Raw genomic sequence first — 22,530 nt, forward strand, 5'->3', positions numbered from 1 at the left:
GCCTCCCAGGTTCATGCGATTCTTGTGCCTCAGGCTCCCAAGCAGCTGCGATCACAGGTGAACGCCACCATGCCTGGCTAATTTTTGTATTTTTGGTAGAGATGGGGTTTCACCATGTTGGTCTGGCTGGTCTCAAACTCCTGGCCTCAAGTGATCCACCCACCTTGGCCTCCTAAAGTGCTGGGATTACTGGCATGAGCCACCACGTGCCTGGCCTAATGCTATATATTTTCAACAAAGACTGAAAAAGGGCATGAGTGGAAGAAGAAAGCAGGGGGACAGCAGACGACAGGCAGTGAGGAGGGGAGAGGCTGGGGTGGAAGGAGCAGCACAACAGCCAAAGAGAAGGGAGAGACGCCTGCTGCTGGAACTAAGAGCAAGATAAGGAAAGGGCCTGGAGAGCAAGAGGGGAGGGGTGCTGACTCAGCGGAGCTAGAGGCCAGGGGAGGTTGGGTAGGCCAGCCTGATACAACCTCCTGGGAGGGTAACTTAGCAGTTATCAACCAAGATTTCACAGGAGAGGCCACTGACCATATATATTTCTCTTGTAAATTACTGTTCCATTTTCTGTCCCTTCTTCTAATGAAGTATCATTCTTATCAGTTTGTATGAGATGACATAATAAAAATGACTCTGGTTGAGAAATAGCATTGAACTGGGAGGAGAGTTCAATGCTATTTCTCCAGCCCAGACTTGTACAACTTTGTGAATTGCCTGGTAACTCACAGGTGAGACAGCCAGCTTCTCTCCTACCCTCACACTGAGGAAGTGGTACTTTTTGTTAATTTAGGTAAAGTCTGCAGTTCTTAAGGGTTCAGTTGAGGAGTTTCCACAATGATAAACACAGTGGAGCCACCCCCCAAAGCAAAATGTAGAACATTCCCATCACCTCAGAAAATTCCCCTCAGACCCTCTTTCAATCATTCTCCCCAACCTCAGCAGATTCTGCACCTCCACCCCCGGCACCACCCCTTTTGGCTGCAGAGGTGGTGGCCAGACATCTTATCTTGGAGGCTGGTCTGGATAACATCAATTTCTAGGCTAGTGATTTCTCAGCCCTGTGTATAGAAGAGGACAGATTGGCCACCACATTTACCAATTTTATACTTAAATGTAAACTTATTTTATACATTTGAATGTATAAATATTTTATAAATGCTAATGGGTACTGGATCTCTTAAATAATCATCATTGTTCTGTGAAGATTAGGACTCCAGTCCCACCCACTACGGAACACCAGAATGCATCTCAACAGTCTGTAAGCAATGACTTCTCCCAAGGGTTTTCCTTCTCACTCACCTGGCTGTTTGGATCTCCAAGTAAGTTGCATATATGTGGCACAATCTTGCTTAGTGTTAAAGTCTGTGCTCCAGAGCTGAAAACAAAAGGAGTGCTTTCTTGTTAGTGAGAACTGAGGAAAGAAAGAAAGACGCCTGTCTGCCCACACCTGCCCTTCCCGTGTCTCCCCAATCCCCATCACCACCTCATACCAAGTCTCTCTCCATCCCATTCACACTGGCTCCAAAGTAAATGTGTTCGATGGCCCCTTTGCACAGAGTTCAAAACCTAGGGTGGCTTCTCCCAGATAAGTCTTCGTCCTGTCCCCCAGGGCTCTGGCCAATCTGGCCCTAACCCTTTAAGGCTGGGCCAGAGCTCCAGCCCCCCAGGTCCCGCTTGCCTCACAGGTGCTGCCTCTGCATTACTGTCTGTCACTTTAAGCCAACTACGAGTAACTTGAGGGACCCTGTTTAATTCTCCCATGTGCTGTGGCAGAGCTAGACATTCAGGCAACACCGCTGGATGAAAAGACTGCAATCAAATCAGAGCATCTACCCTACTGGGGCACATCTGAGCCAAGTACTGCCCTACTGGGGCACATTTGAGTTACAATTTTCACCATCACCATCCCTGTCATGACAAATAGCCTTTGTGAATAAAAATCTCTTGGTTAATCTGCCTACTACCTTAGCATACATTCCTAAAACTGGAGCTACTGTGATCAAAGGCTAGAAGTTTTTTTTTTTTTTCTTAAGCTTCAGCTACATATGGCCAAATTTAATGGCACTGAAAAGGCTAACATATTAAGATGGAAAAAATTTACAAGTAATATAAACATTATAATCTCAATTTTGTTTTTAATAATAACATAACTTTACAGGTTAGGATAAAATGCACCAAATTTAACAGTGATTACCTGAAGGTAACAGAATCATAGCAATCTTTATTTTTTCCTTGCGTACATTTTTATGATATATACAGTATTTTTTCATAATCAGAAAAAAAGGCTTGAAATTTATAATTTTTAAAAAGCCTCTCCTACAAATAAGCACATGAAAAAAATGTTCACCATCAACAGCCATTAGATAAATACAAATTAAAACCACAATGAGGTATTACTACACACATATAAAAATGGCTAAAATAAAAAAGTGACAACATCCAATGGCTAGCAAGGGTATGAAGAAACCAGATTATTCGGACATTGCTGGTAGGAATGTAAAACAGTATGGACAACTCTGGGGAAAAAATTGGCAGTACCTTTTAAACTAAAAATGAACTTACCAAATCACCCAGCAAGTGTACTCTTGGGCACTGATCCAAGAGACATGGAAACTTATGTTCATGTAGAAACTTGTACATGAATGTTCATAGCAGCTTTATTCATAAAAGCCAAAAACTGGAAATTACCCAAATGTTCTTCAACAGGTGACTAGTTTAACCAACTGCGACACATCTATACCAAGGAATTCTATTTAGCAATAAAATGAACTATCAAATGTCAGGTGCAAACTCAAGAGCATTATGCTGAGTGAAAAAAAGATAAACTCAAAAGGTCACATATTGTATAATTCTATTTACATAACATTCTTGAAATGACAAAATCATAGGGAGGGAGAACAGATTCCTGGAAATTCAAATACATTCATGGTTGCCAGGGGTCAGGGTGCAGCTACACACAGCAGCATGAAGGAGCCCTGCAGTGACTGTGCAGTTGTATATACACACAAATGCACATGTGGTTTTACCTGAGAAATTTGCGCAAGTTCTAGGGATTGTATCAATCTCAACTTCCTGGTACTGATGCTGTACTATAGTTATTCAAGGTGATAACACTGGGCAAGGGTGGGTAAAGGGGGCGTGAGATCTCACATTACACTTCTTTGCAACTTCCTGTAAATCTATAATTATTTCAAAATAAAAAGTTTTAAAAAATTCAGCCATGTAAAAATGTCAGGCTCATCCCAGACTTACGCATTGAGTGTTGCTATAAGGCAGAGACAGATGCCTTCTCGAGTACGGAAATTCTTGTGTTTGAAGCCTCCAAGCATTCTGTCCCATACGTACTGCAGATGACAAAGAACAGGTGAGGAAAGGAGAAGACTGCTGCAGCTGTCACTTTATAAGGGAGCAATAGAAGGCAAGCCTCTTAACGAGCGCCAAATTAGTCCCATCCTCTACCAACACATTTAATCCTCTCGAGAGCATACTGGAAAATGATGACATCTATCATGTTATCAAGTATATCAAATTACAATTTTTAAAACACATTCATTTACATAATTGCATTTAATTCTCCCAAGAACCCTGAAAGAGAGGTATAACTGTCCTCATTTTATGGGTGAGGAAAGCAAGGCCAAAGGAGCTAGTGAGTTGCCAAAGATCACACACTCACACTGGCCTCTGCTTTTTCTGATCACCCCCCAATAAAGGACAGTAGAAGCTGGGAAGGCAGGGCTGTTTCGGTCCATCCCAGCAGCCCCAATTCACTAGAAGACAGGGGCCAGGGCTCCAGCCAGGCCTCCTGACTCCCCAGACACCACAGCTCCCTCTTTTCAGAGAATTGGAGAGTCGGTTACATAAATGAGCTGAAGAGTCTAATGGATTAAAACTAAGTATATTAGATTCACTAATTTATTCAATACCCCCATGTTAAATCCACTAATTTACTCATCTCATAGTTTTGTGACTTATTTATTTAAATATCTTGCATGGGGAAACAGATTGAATGCTGTGAAAATTTTTATCTGTAATACATCAGCTTAAGTCTATGGAGTCACACCATTTGTGCAAGTACACACACACACCCTCGCACGTGCATGCACGCGCACTAGCCAGCTGACCTCAAAACACATCTCTTGCCCCTACCTGGGGATTAGCAGCTTGATCCATGATCTTTAGCAGCAGAGTTTGGTCCTGCTCCCTCACAGAGTCTTTAGCATCTCCTAGTCTGTCTATTAGACTTGGCAGCACTGAAAATCAAAATGGAAACTGATCAAATGAAACCCTATTTGGGGGTCTGTGGTCACCAAGTATTGCTATCTCAATTATGTGGGAAGACAAACCCCTGACCTAAATGATGTATCTCATTCTAAAACCACTCATCTTTGCTCACAGCTCTACTCTCCTTGCTGAAGTCCATGAAAGTCACCAAGAGTCTGCAAAATCCTTTGCATGGACAGATACACTATTTGTCTTCCTCCTTACCCCACGTTCCTCCAGCCAGTTCCCAACGTATTTGTAAGCTGATAAAAATGGAAGACCTTGACAGGAAGAGTCAACAGAAAGGAAAATTTAGGTAAAACACAAGGAGAGGGGCTCCAGCATATGTGTTTCGGGGTGGAAGGAGTGGCCACTTATGAATAAATCTTAAGTTTCATCACTATTGTGTATTTTTAGTTTTATATCACACCCAAACACACATGAGACAGAGCCCAGCTCTCCATCTTCCCCCACATACCCAGGGTGGACCCTCCCACCAGTGGTCCAAGTGCACCTGTAGACCAGAGATCAGCTTATTTTAAGAGTTTGTAAACCTCTATTACATGACATATCCCTGAATAATTCAGCTAATTTAGGAGGAAAATGGAACACTATTAAAATACCAAATGTCTAAAAGTAAAAGCTTTTTTTAAATTTGTAAACAGTCGGTGCTCACGACCTTTTCAGAAGGAGCATATTGGTCGGAAAGTTAACAGTAAAGAATACATGTGTACCAATGTAAAATAGAGAAATTCCATAAGGAAATGGTTGCATAGAGGTGCTTAGTGTTTATACTGCCCCCATGAAACACCGGAGGTCAGGAATTTAGAGGTATTTAAATCTATGAAATCTATGGGTTTTGTTTCATTTTGCTGACATACTGTTTTCCCTTCAAAATAAGAGTGAACATTTACTATACATTTGTAATGACATTTACAATCAAGGTGAAAATAGTCATGCCAACCATAATCATCTGGAGAAAAATACAACTGGCTTGGTTTTATAGGATTTCTCAAGGAAAACTGCCTCTCATTAAAGGGGACCGGGGTCAGGGTAAAACATGACTTGGTTGGCACTAAAGACTGACAGCTAATTTAGCATAAGAAATAAAAATGGCACTAATATTTCATATTAGAACACGTATTACTAAGTTCCGTATGAGAACACAGTGAAGCCAGTACAAAGGTATGGGGGAGGGTAAGGGCGCCCGCAGGCCCAGAGGCCAGGGGAGTCCAGCTGGAAGGGAAGGCAGCGGGGCGGCCGGCCGAGGCTGCGAGTGCTAAGGGGGCTGCGGGGGAGGGCGGGGACTGGCTGTTTGGGAGGAGCGGAAGGGAGAGAGAGGGGGCTGGAGGGGAGGCAGGGTGGCTGCCGGGAGAGTTTGGGAGCCGGGGACGCCGAGGGAAGGCTGGGGGTCTGAAGGGGCCGGGTCCGCTCCACAAGTGCCGCAGCTCACCTGTGCCGATCTGCGCCTTGAACCGATCCTGCAGCCGGGTCACCAGGGCGGACAGGATGTCCATGCCCAGCAGAACCACCTGCAGCGGGAAACACCGGGAGCCTGTTAGCGGCCGGCCTGCGGGGCAGCGCTCCCGCCCACCCGCTCCGGGGACGCCTAGACATTTCTGGCCCAGACGCAGTCCGAGAGTCCAGACGCATGCCGACTGGAGGACCAAAGAGATTAGCACGAGGAAGGATGATCTTCCACAAAAAGAGCTATGTACAGCTATAATGGAAAATACTCGGTGAGGAGAAAGGAAATAAAAGGCAATACAGCGTAGCCAAACCCGGGTTAGCTGCCGGTGGAGTTCAAGAGCGCGCCGCGGTCCCGCCCCCGCCAGCCCCGCCCCGGCGAGAAAACGTATGCAAATTTTCGAGCGGCCGACGCGCGGTCTTCTGGGTAAAACCGAGCCGCCACTTTTGCGACCCTTCAGGAGCCTCAGAAAACAAAGAATTGGGGTGTCGTCGAAAACTGTGGAGGCTGGAGGTAAGCTAGCTACCAGACCGACTAGGGCGAGGCTCACGAATTAATTACCACAACCCTACCAGGTATTGGCGCTTCCTGCTTGCAGCGCAGGAATTATCTATCGCAACCATCCTTTTCTTGGGGTTGCGCTACTGTCCAATGAGCGCATAGTGAGGGCAGTACTGCTAACACCTAAACAACACACTCGCATCAACTAGAGCTTTGCTTTACCTTGGTGCAATTTTTGGAAAAATGGAAACCCGTTTTCATAGACTTACAAGTTCAAACAACAGTAAGTCATAAATAAGCTGGTACTTTGTCATTGAACCAACAGAGAGTGCACAAAACGCGTGGTTTTAATGTCGTAAGGAAGGTTTTCAGCTTTCGCGGTGAAAACCAGAAGGATTCCAATGAAACTTTAGCCCGTTAACCTTACGGCGATCATCGACTGTTCTGTAACTCCTTTATGGTGAGTCAGCCCAGTAGTCTAGATCAAGTTTCAATAGGAGACGAAGTTTCAGTAGGTCTTTGCACCTCACATAAAATGTAATCCAGGTCGGGCGCGGTGGCTCACGCCTGCAATCCCAGCACTTTGGGAGGCCGAGGCGGGCGGATCACGAGGTCAGGAGATCGAGACCATCCTGGCTAACACAGTGGAAACTCCGTCTCTCCTAAAAATACAAAAAATTAGCCGGGCGAGGTGGTGGGCGCCTGTACTCCCAGCTGCTCGGGAGGCTGAGGCAGGAGAATGGCGTGAATCCGGGGGGGCGGAGCCTGCAGTGAGCAGAGATCGCGCCACTAAACTCCAGCCTGGGCGACAGCGAGACTCCGTCTCAAAAAAAAAAAAAAAAATAGTAATCCCAGTACTTGGGGAGGCCGAGGCGGGCGGATCAGGAGCTCAGGAGATAAGAGACCATCCTGGCCAACATGGTGAAACCCCGTCTCTACTAAAAATACAAAAATTAGCTGGGCGTGGTGGCGCAAGCCTGTAGTCCCAGCTACTTGGGAGGCTGAGGCAGGAGAATCGCTTGAACCTGGGAGGCGGAGGTTGCAATGAGCCAATATCGGGCCACTGCACTCCAGCCTGGCGACAGAGCAAGACTCGGTCTCAAAAAAAAAAAGAAAAAGAAATGTGAAATAGTGAGCTTTTTGTGGAATGGTCCAATAGATTAAACCCTTCCTCCGTATGAAGCAGTTTTGCACTGTGAGACTTCATGAAACATGCTTCCAACACAAAGCTGGGCACTGCCCAATGTTCACACAACAACCAAACAGGACGGGGCAACAGTTAGGATTTCTTGTATACAGCCTATGCCTGCCTGCCTCTGGCGGCTGATAAAAGCAAAAACTGAAGACTTTTCTATTCAGCTTTGAAATCCACTGCTTCAAAACTGAAGGAATCTAAATTGGCCCAATAATCCCCACAATATATAAAATGTTCTTGCAAGAAACTGGCTACTTGACAATATTGAAGAAAATAATTTTTAAAACTTTTATAAAGAGAACAATTTGTAAACAGATTTTTTAAATAATATAATAATGGTATAAACACTTTAAAATAATGACTCTACTTTCGAGCTAAAAAGGATTAGGTTTCACACTATGACTTCCTTCCAGAGTACAGTATGAAGTGGAGGAGTAACTATCCTGCAGAGAAAACTGACAGACGCAACCTCAGCCAGACGGTGGAGGTCAACATCAAGTACACGTCATATGATGTCATGCAAACGGCATTTTGCCTCTGTGATAGTCCTTCCCAAGACCCTTAAGCCCAGTCTAAACATGAGGAAAACATCAGAGAAATTCCAATAGAGGGGCATCCTACAAAACACCTGACCAGTGCCCCTCAAAACTGTCCAGGTCATCAAAAACAAGAACTCTGAGAAACCGTCACAGCAACAGCAGCCAAGGGAAACATAACAACTAAATGTAATGAGGTATCCTGGAAAAGAGTGTGAAACAGAAAGATGACATTTTTCCTTAGGTAGAAACTAAGGAAATAGGAATAAAGCATGAACTCTAGTTAATAATAATACATCAATACTGGCTCATTAATTGTAATAAGCCACATTAATGTTAGATATAATAATGAGATATTTGTAATTTTTCTGTAAAAAAGTTTATTTTTTAAAAAGAACAGCCCATCACTTAAGTGAGTTATTTAGCTTTTGTCTGGTGAAATCTTAAGCTTATCTGCACGGTTGCATTACTGTTTGCAGGTAGGGGTGTTATTCATGACAGAAACATCCCTTCATACATCGTTCAAGGCTAAGGTAAAGAGGACTATTGTTTATTTGGGGGAAAGCTGACGTCAGCTTTTCCAGGATGGCAGTTTACTTGGTAGGTCTGAGCAGAGAAGGCCTCGCTGAGCCCCGGACAGTCAAGTTTCAATGCGTTGCCTAGAGGAACTGGGGAGCCTGGAAACTCCCGAAGAAGACTGAGTGGGTAGATGCACCTGAGCCCCAGAGAAATAGGACAGGAGAGGACCAGGGTGCCAGCCAGGAGGACAGAAGGCAGTTCCAGGCACTTTCACAGCTCAGGCCCTTCTCCTGGGTTTCCATTTCCCTACTGAAGAAAGGGATACATGAAAAAGTCCTTGCCCAGAAGACCACTCTGATAATTAACTATAAAAACCTCTTTGTGCCTAAACCTCCTCATCTGTAAAACATGGACAATAATAACAGCTGCCTCGTGGGTTGTTGTGAGGATTAAATAAAGTGTGTATGTAAACTGTGCCTGGCACGTGGTAAGGGTACTTTTTTTCCCCCCCCATTTCTGCTTTCTTCAGCCCTTAGGTTTATAAAACCAACTTCTTCTGCATGGCTCACTGGAATACACAATTCTGTTTTATGGAATGAGGTGTTACCTGATTCTAAAGTCACGAATAAAAGTCAATCAAAATCTTTAAATTTGTTGTAATTTTTTTCTTCCAACACCATTAACTCTGTGTGACCCTTGACTCTGACATTTTACTTAATTATCTACATTTGTGCTTGTTTCCCCAGCTACACTCCTTGAATGTAAGGAATACTATCATCTTGCATTTCCTCAGAATTCCCATAATAAGTAGCACAATGCTGGGTACACGGCAGGTGATCAATAAACCCTACTGTATTGATGTGAATGAGACTGGAATAGATGAGTTCTCAAGGTCCAACACATCTTCTTTATCCTAAAAACCTTTAAAAGACTCTTTTGTAAAAGAGAGAAGAGGGCTGACCAGGTCACTGGGACCAACACTCCTGCCGAGCACAACTAAAAAATGCTGGACATAAAAGAACACCTGCAGCATCAGAGAACTAAGAAGGCACAGAAGAACTTCCAGGTCAAGAAACACAGACAACCAAAATTTACAGATATGAGCCTCCAACAACTGGTTCACTTTGCCCTGGGGCCATTTATACACTGGGAAAGGGCACAGAGAATCACTTTTAATAACCTCTTGGGTCATCTAGGAGGGCAAAGGTTAGATTCCAAAGCCCTCCAAAGTTGGTGACCTAGTTAACCCCCTACCACATGTGCTGGAAACCCAAATGGCTAGACTTTAGGAGGAGAGTGAGTTGGAAATAAAACAGCCTTCACAGGGACTGCAACCCAGTTTCCAAGCATCTGGGTGGCCCAGAAAAATCCTAATCCCTGACATCAGATTAAAGTGAGTTTAGACTGTTTGTGCCCAAAAGCCCTGAGCAGATAAAAACACAAGTCATTTCTGGATAAAGAAAACATCATCCTAATAATCTAGTCCTCGGATTATTCTTGTAAAAATTTTTCTTTTGTTGTTGTTGTTTGTTTTTTTGAGACGGAGTCTCTCTCTGTTGCCCAGGCTGGAGTGCAATGGCACGATCTCTGCTCACTGCAACCTCCGCCTCCCGGGTTCAAGAGATTCTCGTGCTTCAACCTCCCAAGTAGCTGGGATGTGTTATCAGCCCAGCTAATTTTTGTATTTTTAGTAGAGATGGGGTTTTATCAGGTTGGCCAGACTGTTCTTGAACTCCTGACCTCAAGCAATCTGCCTGCCTCAGCTCCCAAAGTGCTGGGATTACTGACGTTGAGCCATTGCGCCTGTCCTATTCCTGTAACAATTTTTCAAAGAGAACATCTGAAACACAACCAAAGATAACCAGTCACACAGGACAAAGTGAAAACTAGCAGAAACAAAGACCAACCTGGACTCTGGGTCCCTGGATAGGAGAATAATTGCAAACGGACTTTAAAATAACAAGTCAGGCCGAGTGTGGTGTCTCACGCCTGTAATCCCAGCACTTTGGGAGGCCGAGGCAGGCAGAGGCAGGCGGATTGCCTGAACTTAGGAGTTCAAGACTAGCCTGGGCAACGTGGCAAAATGCCACCTCTACGAAAAAATACAAAAATCAGCTGGGCGTGGTGGCATGCACCTGTGGTCCCAGCTGCTCTGCTCGGGAGGCTGAGGTGGGAGGATCACTTGAGCCGGGGAGGCGGAAGTTGCAGCAAGTGGAGATCGTGCCACTGCACTCCAGCCTGGGTGACAGAGAGACACCTTGTCTCAATAAATTAATTAATTAAATTAAATAAGTCTTATTATGTCTAAGAAGAAAAAACACGATTAAAGTTTTGGGTAGAGAAATGGCAACTTTTAAAGTTACATAGGTTAAACAAATAATACAAGAGAAAATTAAATACTCAATGCATGGGCTCTTTTTCCTAAGTGCACTGTAAATACATGAAGAGAACTAAACAGGAAACTAAGTCTGCAGAAAAAATCCAGAATAAAGTAAAGAGAAGCAAAAAGATGGAATATTCAAAAGAATAGGCAAGAGAGAATAGAGAGAAAACATCAAGTTTAAATGGAATTTAAAAAGAAGAAATGAGAGACAATAGGTATAAAGCAACGGCTGACATTCATTAGAATTTTTTTTTTTTTTTTGGAGATAGGATCATGCTCTGTCACCCAGGCTGGAGTGTAGTTGCGTGATTTCGGCTCACTGCAACCTCCATCTCCCAGCTTCAAGTGATCCTCCCGCCTCAGCAACCTGCCCCCTCCCCAGTAGCTGGGACTACAGGCGCATGCCACCACACCACCCAGCTAATTTTTTGAGCTTTTGTAGAGGAGGGGTTTTGCCATGTTGCCCAGGCTGGTCTTGAACTTCTGGACTCAAGCAATCTGACTGTGTTGGCCTCCCAGAGTGCTGGGATTACAGGCATGAGCCACTGCACCCAGCCCTATTTTATTAAAAAATAAAAAATAAATAGTGTTGGTGAAGATGTAGAGAAACTGGAACTCTTGTATACTGCTGGTGAAGTGTAAAATGGTAGAGTTGTTGTGGAAAATGGTTATAGCAGTTCCTCAAAAAAGATTAGGGCTGGGCACGGTGGCTCACGCCTGTAATCCCAGCACTTTGGGAGGCCGAGGTGGGCAGATCACGAAGTCAGGAGATCGAGACCATCCTGGCTAACACAGTGAAACCCCGTCTCTATTAAAAATACAAAAAATTAGCCGGGCGTTGTGACAGGCACCTGTAGTCCCAGCTACTCGGGAGGCTGAGGCAGGAGAATGGCATGAACCTGGGAGGCAGAGCTTGCAGTGAGCCGAGATTGTGCCACTGCACTCCAGCCTGGGTGACAGAGCGAGACTGTCTGAAAAAAAAAAAAAAGATTAAAAATAATATTACCATATGATTCCAGCAATTCCACTTCTGGGCATATACCCAAAAGAAGTAAAAGCAGAGTTTCCAAAGACAGTTGTAAACCCATATTCACAGCATCATTACCTACAGGAGTAAAAAGGTGGAAACAACTGAAGTGTTGATTGACAGATGAATGGATATACAAAATGGAGTCTACTGGTCTACCCATACAATGGAACTTTAGGCCTTTTCTGAAACACTACAACATGGATGAACCTTGAAGGCATTATGTGGAATAAAGTAAGCCAGTCACAAAGACAAATATCGTCTGGTTCCACTTACATGAAACACCTAGAGTAGTCAAATTCACTGACACAGAAAGTAGACTGGTGGCTGCCAGGGATTGTGGAAGGGAGAAATGAGAGTTATTATTTAATGGCTACAGGGTTTCAGTTTTACAAGAGAAAAACATTATGGAAAGAGACGTTGGTGATGGTTGCATAATTCAAATGTACTTAATGCCGCTGAATTGTACACAAAACTAGTTACATGGTGAATTTTATGTTCTGTATGTCTTACTACAATTAGAAATAACTTTTAAACAATAGCTGATTGTTATGAAGCTTGTGTTATGGGGCAATAAAAATGCTCTAAAATTAGATAGTGGTGATGGTTGTATAACTCTGTGAATGTACTATAAACCACTGAATTTTACACCTTTAAAAAGAATAAAAGGCTGGGCACAGTGGCTCACACCTGTAATCCCAGCAATTTGAGAGGTCAAGGCGGGCAGATCGCTTGAGCCCAGGAGTTTGAGACTAGCCTTAGCAACATGGCAAAATCCTGTCTCTACAAAAAATACAAAAATTAGCCAGGCCTGGTGGCACAAGCCTGTAGTCTCAGCTACTCGGATCGCTGAGGTGAGAGGATCGCTCGAGCCCAGGAGGTTGAGGCTGCAGTGAGCCGTGATCTTGTCACTGCACTCCAGCCTGGGTGACAGATCAAGATCCTGTGTCCAAGAAAAAAAAAAAAAAAGAGAGAGAGAGAAGGAATACCTGAAGAGATAATGGCTGAAAATTGTTCCAAAAACTGAAGAAAAACATCAAGCCACAGATTCAAGAAGCCCAGTGTATCACACCACACTAAGGAAAAAGAAATCCAAACCTAGATACATTAGCTACATTGTTTAAAAGATGAAAATTAAGACCAATACTGCCAACAATAAAGAAATGCATCAGCAAAGTGAAGAAAGACAATTAATAATTACCAACCTATAATTCTATGATCTGTAAAATATACCTTTCTAGAAAGTGAAATAATTCTCATACAAAAACTAAAAGAACTTTTCAATACTTATCTTAGAAGCTATCCATTCTTTTAAATTCAATTTTAGTGACTGTCCTGGTGCTACTGGCTTAACAATAAATTATTCCATGTAACTTGCCATATTAATAACATGATTTTCCCCTTTATTATGTTAATCACCGCAAAAGATACAGAGCATCTGAGAAATTGAACATCCACTGCATTCATGATTAAAAATTCCTAGCAGATTAGGAAGAGAAAGATTCTTCCTTAACTTCATAAAGGATATATTTTTTTCAAACCTACAAAAAGCATCACACTTAATGATGAAATGCTGAAAGCTTTCTCTCTGAGACTGGAAAACGACAAAAATATCCACTGTACAATTTCTGTTCAACATTATATCTACAGTCCTAGCTAACTAATTTTGGCAAGAAAAAAAAAGTGGCCAGGCGTGGTGGCTCACGCCTGTAATCCCAGCACTTTGGGAGGCCAAGGCGGGTGGATCACCTGAGGTCAGGAGTTTGAGACCAGCCTGACCAACATGGAGAAACCCCGTCTCTAATCAAAATACAAAATTAGCCGGGCGTGGTGGTGCATGCCTGTAATCCCAGCTACTTGGGAGGCTGAGGCAGGAGAATCGCTTGAACCCGGGAGGCAGAGGTTGCAGTGACCCAAGATTGCGCCATTGTACTCCAGCCTGGGTGATAAGAGTAAAACTCCGTCTCAAAAAATTTTTTTTAAAAAAGTATGAAAATTGACAAAAAAAGATTATCATTCTGAATGGAAAATACAACTGCGTAAAAAAAAAATCTAGAAGGCGCTAGGCATGGTGGCTCATGCCTGTAATCCCAGCACTTTGGGAGGCCATGGCAGGCAGATCACCAGGTCAGGAGATGGAGACCATCTTGGCCAAGATGGTGAAACCCCATCTCTACTAAAGATACAAAAATTACCCGGGCATGGCAGTGGGCACCTGTAATCCCAGCTACTCAGGAGGCTGAGGCAGAGAATTGCTTGAACCCAGGAAGCAGAGGTTGCAGTGAGCCAAGATCGCGCCACTGCACTCCAGCCTGGGCGACAGAGCAAGACTCAGTCTCAAAAAAAAAAACTAGAAGATCTAAAGATGCATTATAAAATTAAGTTTTGCAAGACTAATACAAAGCCAATATATATGAAAAAAATTACATTTCTATTCTCATAATAAGCCAAAAAGGAAAGTTAAAAATGTTCCTATTTTTAATTTTATAAAAATAAACACCTAGGAATAAATCTAGCCAAAATAAATATCTGCCCAAAAAGCTATGTAACAATTTTTAAAATTTTTTTAAGATAGCTAAAATAAATGGAAAGATAAAACTATAGGCTGGAATACTCAGTACTGTGAAATTTTCAGTTCTCCCAAATTGATCTAAACATTCAATAAAATTCCACTAAAAACCCTAATAAACACAAACATGTATTTTTTTAAGAACTAAACAAATTGATTCCAAAATACGTGTGATAATACGAATGGCAAGGCACTCTTTTGGTTAAACAAGGTGATAAAACTTGCTCCCCGTGGATATCAAGATTTATTACAATATCACAGGAATTAAGACAATGTGCTATCAGTTGATGGACAGACACATACACCAACAGACAGGATAAAGAAACAGATTCGGGCCTATGAGGGTATTTTATGACAAAGCAGGCATTACAGAGCAGTGACAATAGGGCTACTTTTTAAATTGATGCCCCTGGATCAACTGAATATCTACACAGATTTAAAAAGAAGCTGACTCCTATCTCACACCCTGCACAAAAATGAATTCCTGATAATAGATAAACGTGAAGAAAGCAAAGCAATAAACCTTTTAGAAAATAACATAATAGCTTCATGATCCCAGGATAGAGGAAAATATCAGGACACAATAAACACAAACCATAAAGGACAAGATTGATGAACTGGACCAAATTAGAACTAAGAACTTTGGCATATCAAAACCACTTAAGAAAGTGAAAGTCAAGTCACGCTAGAAGAAGATATTACAAAACAAATAAGCAACAACAGGCTTGTTTCTAGAATATATAAAGGTGCTCTACAAAGCAACTGATAGGCAAGCCAGTAGAAAAACAGGCAAAATATGTGAAGAGGCACTTCACAAAAGATACCAATGATTAACATTCTAAGAAAAGTTGTTCAATTTCTACTAGTCATCAAGGAAGTGCGAATTAAATGAGACACTACTGCACACTCACAATGGCTAAAACGGAAAAAGACCCACAAGACTGAGTGTTAACAAGGATGTGGTACCACAGAAACTCTCCTACATGCTAGCAGGAATGTAAATTGGCATAATCAACACTTTAGAAAACATATTGGCATTAGCTAACAAATCTGAAGATATGCAGCAATACTGCTGCTAGGATATAAGCAACAGAAACACATGCATACATATAACAGGTGAAATGTGCAAGAATGCTCAGAGCAGCACTACTACAGTAGCCAAAAACTAGAAATCCTTAAGTCCATCCACTGTGGAATGTTGAGGTTGTGGGTTTCATACTAAGAGATGCAATAAACACTGAAAATAAATGAATCACAGTTACACTCAGCAATACAAAATCTTGTAAGAATGAATCAAAAGGCCAGAAACATACCCACATTTCTATGAAGTTCAAAAACAAGCAAATAAAGTGGGCACGGTGGTGTCTACAGTCCCAGCTACTTGGGAGGCTGAGGCTGGATGATCGCTTAAGCCCAGGAGTTCAAGTCCAGGGTGGGCAAGATAGTGAGACCCCATTTCTAAAAATCATTAATTTTTTAAAACCAAGCAAACATGTCCAGGCACAGTGGTTCACACCTGTAATCCCAGCACTTTGGGAGGCTGAGGTGGGCGAATCAAGAGGTCAGGAGTTCAAGACCAGCCTGACCAACATGGTGAAACCCCGTTTCTACTAAAAATACAAAAAATTAGCTCGGCGTAGTGGCATGCGCCTGTAATCCCAGCTACTTGGAGGCTGAGGCACGAGAATCGCTTGAACCCGGCAGGCAGAGATTGCAGTGAGCCTAGATCACGCCACTGCACTCCAGCCTGTGCAACAGAGTGAGACTCCATCAAAAAAAAAAAGCAAACATAAACTGTAACCTTAAGGTGCATATTTAGATAATAAAACTAAAAAGAAAAGCCAGAAAGCAGTTATCATAAAAGTCAGAAGAGTAGTTACTTAGGGGAGTCCTGGTGGCGATGTCCTAACCAACGTTCTATTTCTTGTCCTGAAGATCAATTAAACAGCTATTAGCTTTAAAATACATCATTAAATTGTGTCTTTGTGTTTTGTGCACATTCTATACACACTTCACAGTTTTAAGTTTTAAAAATTAGAGCAGTGGGAGTGATGCTGACCACTAGCCCTACAAGTTTATAACAAGCAGCTTAGACCTCCAAAACACTTGTAAAGGCCCCAAAATGGAACAGTTATCTTTCCAGAACATGAGGTCTGCTCATTGAGCAAAGAAAGGAATACTCAATCCTTTTCTCCAAAAAATCATCCATAAGGGACAAACTAGGTGGTAAAAACAGGCCATTTCTTAAGCTTCAGAAGACTGGATTGTCTAAGGTAAAAACAATGTTCACATTCATATTGCACTTCATTGTTTTAAGGTATTTTGCATGAATCTGAGTAATCTCACAATAATCCTGAGATATAGAATATATTATCCTTATTTTGGAAATAAGGAAAATAAAGACCAAAAGACTTATCCAGGGTTGTAAAGTTTGGTAAATGACCAAACTGCAAATAAGCCCGAGCCTCCTGACTACACCAAAGCCATTTTCACTATAACATAATAATGATATACACAAAACCCCACATTTTTAGTCTTTTTCATCTCTCTTTCTCTCTCTCTAGCTAGCTTAAGACCTTCTCTGCCAATATCGGATAACTTTAAACGTCAGCCTCGGCACTACACCTCTCTGAGGCTCTGGGAATGCCTCAGCTAGGAAAACAAGCACTGGCTTTGTAAGCACATCTTTGGGGCTGACATCCAGCTCTCCTCCCATGGCAGCTGCTCCATCTCCGAGCTTCAAATGCGCACTCAATAAAACCAGAATAATAATACATTTACCTTAAAGAGTACACATGAGGCTAACGAAGTTTTAACACAATGCTCGGAATGTCACAGGCACCCAGTAAGTACTATTTCCCTTCTTTATGAGAGCAGCACTTTTAAAAATAATAAAGCGTGGCTTACTGAGTTAAGGGGCAAACAAAGTAGGCATGAAATCTAGAAAAGAAAATAAGGTTGCCTAAAATTCCATCACTCAACAATACCCCTGTTACTGTTTTGGTGACTGTCCTGCAAGACATCCAGGCACACGCACACGCACATTTTTCCATTCAATGTGCAATGGACATCTTCCCAAGTCAATAAATACAGATCTACACCCCTATTTTCAGTGGCTTTATAATATTGTACGTAGGTATCATCATCACTCACCCAGTCCTACTAATATGCAGGGTTTTCATTATTTTACACAAAACGATGATGGATGCACACTTCTACATATGTGCTCTCATCCTCTTAATACAAATGCTGAAAACATTTGCTGAGTCAAAAAGAAAACACACTGTATACTATACTGTTAGCTCTGTTTTTAATGTAATGCACTAGGTGCTGCTTTAAAAACAGGACTATGCCCTGCTGATTTCTACACATTTTTTAGTTATTTTAAAAGACTAGATTGCAACCTCACTAAGTAAGGAGAAATTAGCACTCTACACTGTACTTTTCACATTCAAGAATAAAAACACAACACAAATACCCCCTCAAGAAAAGTGTGGTAGTCAGTGACTTTGCACATACACATGTATGATGGGAGAAGTAGTTACTGTTACCCAAACTTGTTATCCTTCAAAGCAGTCACCTAGGAAGTGCCTGGGTGCTCCACCCAATAACAATGCCACTGCACAGTCTATTTTTAAAATTCCTCTTCTGGAATGCCCTCCAGAGATAGTTTATAAACCATAAAAGTAAATGTCTGTTAAAATACGTTAATTAATATTAGATTAATGGGACTTACAAAGTTATGGGCTATTACCAGTAATTGTCCATATAAAGGATTTTACCCTTCAAAAGGTATTTAGGATCATCACACCATCAAACCACTTTCTTTTATTACACATGAGGCCAGCAATATGCCAAGTCATGCTAGGAGACAAGGTTTAAAATACAATGAGAGGCAGAGTTAGTAACCTTTGTTTGAAGACCTAGACCAATCCAATACAGCTTTCAGCAATGATAGAAATGTTCTACAACGGTGATGTCCAATGCAGTAGCCACTAGCCACATATGGTTACTGAGCAAACGAAAGGTAGCTAGTGCAAATGCGGAACAGGACTTTTCATTTAACTTTGCTTAATCTTAACTTTAAACTACCACAGGAGGCTCATGGCTACTGTACTGGACAGTGCTGCTCTAGACCACTGGCTGCAAACTCGGACACGTAGGTAAAAATAAGGCCAGTTATGCGATGGGGGTAAGGGGGCCATGGAAACTTGGGGCACCTCTTAAAGCTCCAGTCACTTGATAACATGTGGGACTGAAGGACAGTAAGGCCACATCTCCTGATTTTAAACCCTGGCAACTTATCCAAAGAATTTTAAAGCACTAAGGAGACCAAACAAAACAAATTTGTGGGTCATATCCAGTCACAGACCTCTAAATTTGCAATCTCTCTCATCCAGATACATCCCATAAACATGAGATCAGGCACCAAGACATTCATGATGGTTTAAGGAAATAAACAAAGATCCAAGTTTCCCATATGGACTTTCAAAATTTTCCCTGATATGCTTCCAAGCTGACCTACCTGTTCCTCTCTCCCAGTAGCCCACAGACAGTAAAAAAAAGTAGGGGGTGGATAGGAAATCATGGGGCAGTGAAGGTCCATCTTACAAAGATTCTCTATTTAATTCTCACAACAATATTTTGAGGCAAATATCATACTTATAAATATGCCTACTTTGCAGATAAGGAAACTAAGCCCAAAAAGATGAACAAATAATTAGGCAAGGTCACTCCGCGATTATGTGGCTTAAATAATGTTCACTAATCCATTAGTCTTACAAAAGGGCAAACCAAGAACACTAAGTTTATAATGACACCCAAGTCAAATCACTCTTCTGTGTCTACTTTTTCCAGAGAACCATCTGCCCACTGGTTGTGCTTCTGACAAAAAGTGTGTAACAGAAGCCGTTCCAAGAGTGTACTGTAACTAATTTTAGAGACCAAAATATCTGTGAATTGGCTCATTGGTTATAGCTCCCAGCATTCCAATCTCCACAGAGGCACCATGAGAGACAAATCAACTCCTTCCTAAAGTAAGGAGTAATCTCCTTCCACTGATTTTTCTCAGAGTTCATGCCAGGGTTAAATGCTGACAAAAATCTTAGCTCCAGGATGGCATTTTACTACTTTCAAAAAATATATACAAAAAAAAAAGATATTACTACCCTTTTTTGAAATGTTGAAATCTGGAAAAACATAACAATAGTCTGTGCTTAACATACTCTCTAACTTCATGCAATACATGTTTTTTTAAAGGGGGAAGGTGCATTCATTTATTTACTTAAAATTTATTGATCACTTATTAGAATTCTATATACTTGATCAAATATCAATCAAGTATAAGGGTAGAGACGAACAAGCTGTTAGACATATAAGGAGTTACTAAACACACACGTACCACATGACTGCAATTCCATTCCATACATAAAGATCTGGGTCAGTAAACAAGAAAATAAACCAAAAAAGTGAAAAACATGGGATCCTAGAAACAGAGGGGCCAACTCAAAAGAGAGGTGAAGGCAATTACCAAGATGATGGCAAAAGGGATTCTCAGAATGATGGCAGGGCACATAATTTTTTCTTTCTTTTTCTTTTCTTTTTTTTTTTTCTTTTTTTTTATTTTTGAGACGAAGTCTCGCTCTGTCACCCAGGCTGGAGTGTAGTGATGGGATCGTGGCTCACTGCAACCTCTACCTCCCAGGCTCAAGCAATTCTCCTGCCTCAGCCTCCCGAGTAGCTGGGATTACAGGCATGTGCCACCACATCCAGCTAATTTTTGTATTTTTAGTAGAGACAGGGTTTCACTATGTTGGCCAGGTTGGTCTTGAACTCCTGACCTCTAGTGATCCACCTGCCTCGGCCTCCCAAAGTGTTGGGATTACAGGTGTTAGCCACTGCAACCGGCCTGGGTACCTAATTAAAATCAGCACAGCAAGGGCAGAGAATGAGAGCAAGTTAGAAATCAACAGGGGAATACAAAGTTGATGGTCCAAAATCGAATCTCCAAGTTTGTCTCCAAGAAGTTTTTGTTTTTCTTTTATTTGTTTGGTTTTTTTTATCACGGGGGTGGGGCGGGCACGGAGCAGACATTTGCTTGAATCATGATCCAAAAAAAATCCACACATGACATTTAGCAGGTATAGCACATGACAACTCAAGGTTATTCTAAAGTCTCCCTGACTCTAAAGTGGGCCCCCTCCTACCCCATTTCTTTTCGTGTCATTTTCATGCTGTAGAAATCTGGTCGGTTCTGTTATGAAGAGAGACACAGTCAGCTTTGTCTGTTTCCTTGGGCATCGTTGAACTTGACCCTCTATCTGCATTTCCTGCAGATGAAGTCAGCTCTAGAGATCCGACTAGATTCAGATTCAGCATTTCTGGCCAGAATATTTTATAGGTGGTACTATAATCTTTATTCCAATAATATCTTCCATATTTCATCAAATCTAAGACACCACCAACTTTATGAACACCAAAGAAATAGCTGGTGACAAACTGTTACCCAATTGATCAAAAGACTCATCTTGATATCAGAGATGGTAAAACTGTAGAGGTTAAAAAAAAAAAGTGTCTCAGAATTGAAATTCTATTATAGTTTGCTCATTACTTAAAAAAAAAAACTTTCTTTAATTGGATTTATAGTTCTATAGAATGAGAGCTTCAAAAACACCTTTTAAAACAGAATGGTTCTTAGAAGTATGGCATGCTTTACATGCAATGCCTCTCGGAAACAGAAATGATCTTTCAAGGTACTTTCCAACCATGGATTTCAAGGCCCTTTCCCTTTCACATCCCACCCCAACATGTTTCCTGTGATTTATCACATCTCTATACTTTAGCCATGAGACTACCTCTCAGGGGATACCCAGAAAAAGTAAAAACAAGGAACAGCTAAAAAATTCAGTTACGTTGGAAATAACTTGGCAGTTTCTTTAAAAACAAAACACACACGTACCCTATGACTGCAATTCCATTCCTAGGTATCTACCTAGAAATGAAACATAGAAATCAAAGTGTAGGGGGGTGGCCAAGATGGCTGACTAGAAGCATCTAGTGTGCGCAGCTCTCACGAGAGGAGTGAAGGGGCGAGTAAACACAGCACCATCAATTAAACATCCAGGTACACGCACTGGGACCAATCAAGGAAACAACTCCACCCACGGAAAACGGAGAAAAGCAAGGCAGGACAGTGGCCCACTTGGGAGTGAAATGGAGCCAGGGGAACCTCCCCCATTCAGGGAAGCAGTGAGTGAATATGGGACCCCGGGAACCACGCTTCTTCCACAGACCTTTTTACAACCCTCGGGTCAGGAGACTGCCTCACGAACCCACTCCACCAGAGTCTTCAGTCTGACACAGAGCTACGTGGAATCTTGGCAGAGTAGTTTCTCAGGCGCGAACAGAGACCCGAGAGCCTTAGATGCCCAGGCTTTCTGGGCTTCAGGGCAAAAGAAGCTGCAATTCCATCTTTGGGTTTGAAGTGCCCAAAGCAACTAGGGGCAGACCCTGAGCATAGCATGGCTGCTCTATGAAAAAGAGGTCAGACTGCTTTTTTAAGCAGGTCCCTGATCCCATTCCCCTTCAGTGGATGGGCCCTCCCAACTGAGGTCTCCAACCACCACCTACAGGTGCCTTTGGGCTGGCAATAGATCTGTACCTTCCTGGGACAGAGCTCCCAGAGGGAGGGGCAGGCCACTATCTCTGCTGTTTTGCAGCCTTCACTGTTGATACCTCCAGGTACTGGAAAATCCAAGGCAACTGGGACTGGAGTGGACCCCCAACATATTGCAGCAGCCCTACAGAAAAGTGGCCAGACGGTTATGTGGGTACCCATTCCCACATCTCCTCGTCGGCAGGTCCTCCAGGCCTGGGCCTCCAGCCACCCCCTTACCAGAGCTATCCAGCCAGTAGCAACTCAGCAACTCCCTGGACAGAGACCACATGGCAACTGAAAGCCTCTCTGCCACTGCTGCTGCGGTGGAACTGCCCTTGCTACCCTCAGACTAACAAAGAAGCACAGACCCTAAGTGCCTTATCCACACCTCCAACAAGGAGGGGAGGCTAGTCCA

At 42.4% G+C, this 22,530-nt stretch overlaps 1 protein-coding gene, 1 long non-coding RNA gene and 1 other non-coding gene across 13 annotated transcripts in view; 2 read left to right on the forward strand and 1 right to left on the reverse strand.

Annotated features, from left to right (window-relative positions):
* Positions 1-22,530, reverse strand: part of CLASP1 (cytoplasmic linker associated protein 1) — a 302,429-nt gene that overhangs the window by 187,338 nt on the left and 92,561 nt on the right. For all 11 annotated transcript variants that reach the window (XM_055380544.2, XM_055380547.2, XM_055380541.2 and 8 more), the window contains 4 exons: positions 5,714-5,792; positions 4,147-4,250; positions 3,253-3,344; positions 1,300-1,375 (listed from right to left, as the gene is read on the reverse strand). In XM_055380544.2, the coding sequence (XP_055236519.1) occupies positions 1,300-1,375; positions 3,253-3,344; positions 4,147-4,250; positions 5,714-5,792 (351 nt within the window). The remainder of the gene's footprint in view (positions 1-1,299; positions 1,376-3,252; positions 3,345-4,146; positions 4,251-5,713; positions 5,793-22,530) is intronic.
* Positions 5,886-9,123, forward strand: LOC129532176 (uncharacterized). The gene is made up of 2 exons (XR_008677823.1): positions 5,886-6,689; positions 7,838-9,123. It is a non-coding gene; the product is annotated as an uncharacterized lncRNA (long non-coding RNA).
* On the forward strand, positions 6,347-6,472 carry LOC115933877 (U4atac minor spliceosomal RNA). The gene has a single exon (XR_004069722.2). It is a non-coding gene; the product is annotated as a U4atac minor spliceosomal RNA (small nuclear RNA).

The sequence above is a fragment of the Gorilla gorilla genome, chromosome 11 (genome assembly GCF_029281585.2).
Source record: "Gorilla gorilla gorilla isolate KB3781 chromosome 11, NHGRI_mGorGor1-v2.1_pri, whole genome shotgun sequence".
Classification (NCBI taxonomy): domain Eukaryota; kingdom Metazoa; phylum Chordata; class Mammalia; order Primates; family Hominidae; genus Gorilla; species Gorilla gorilla.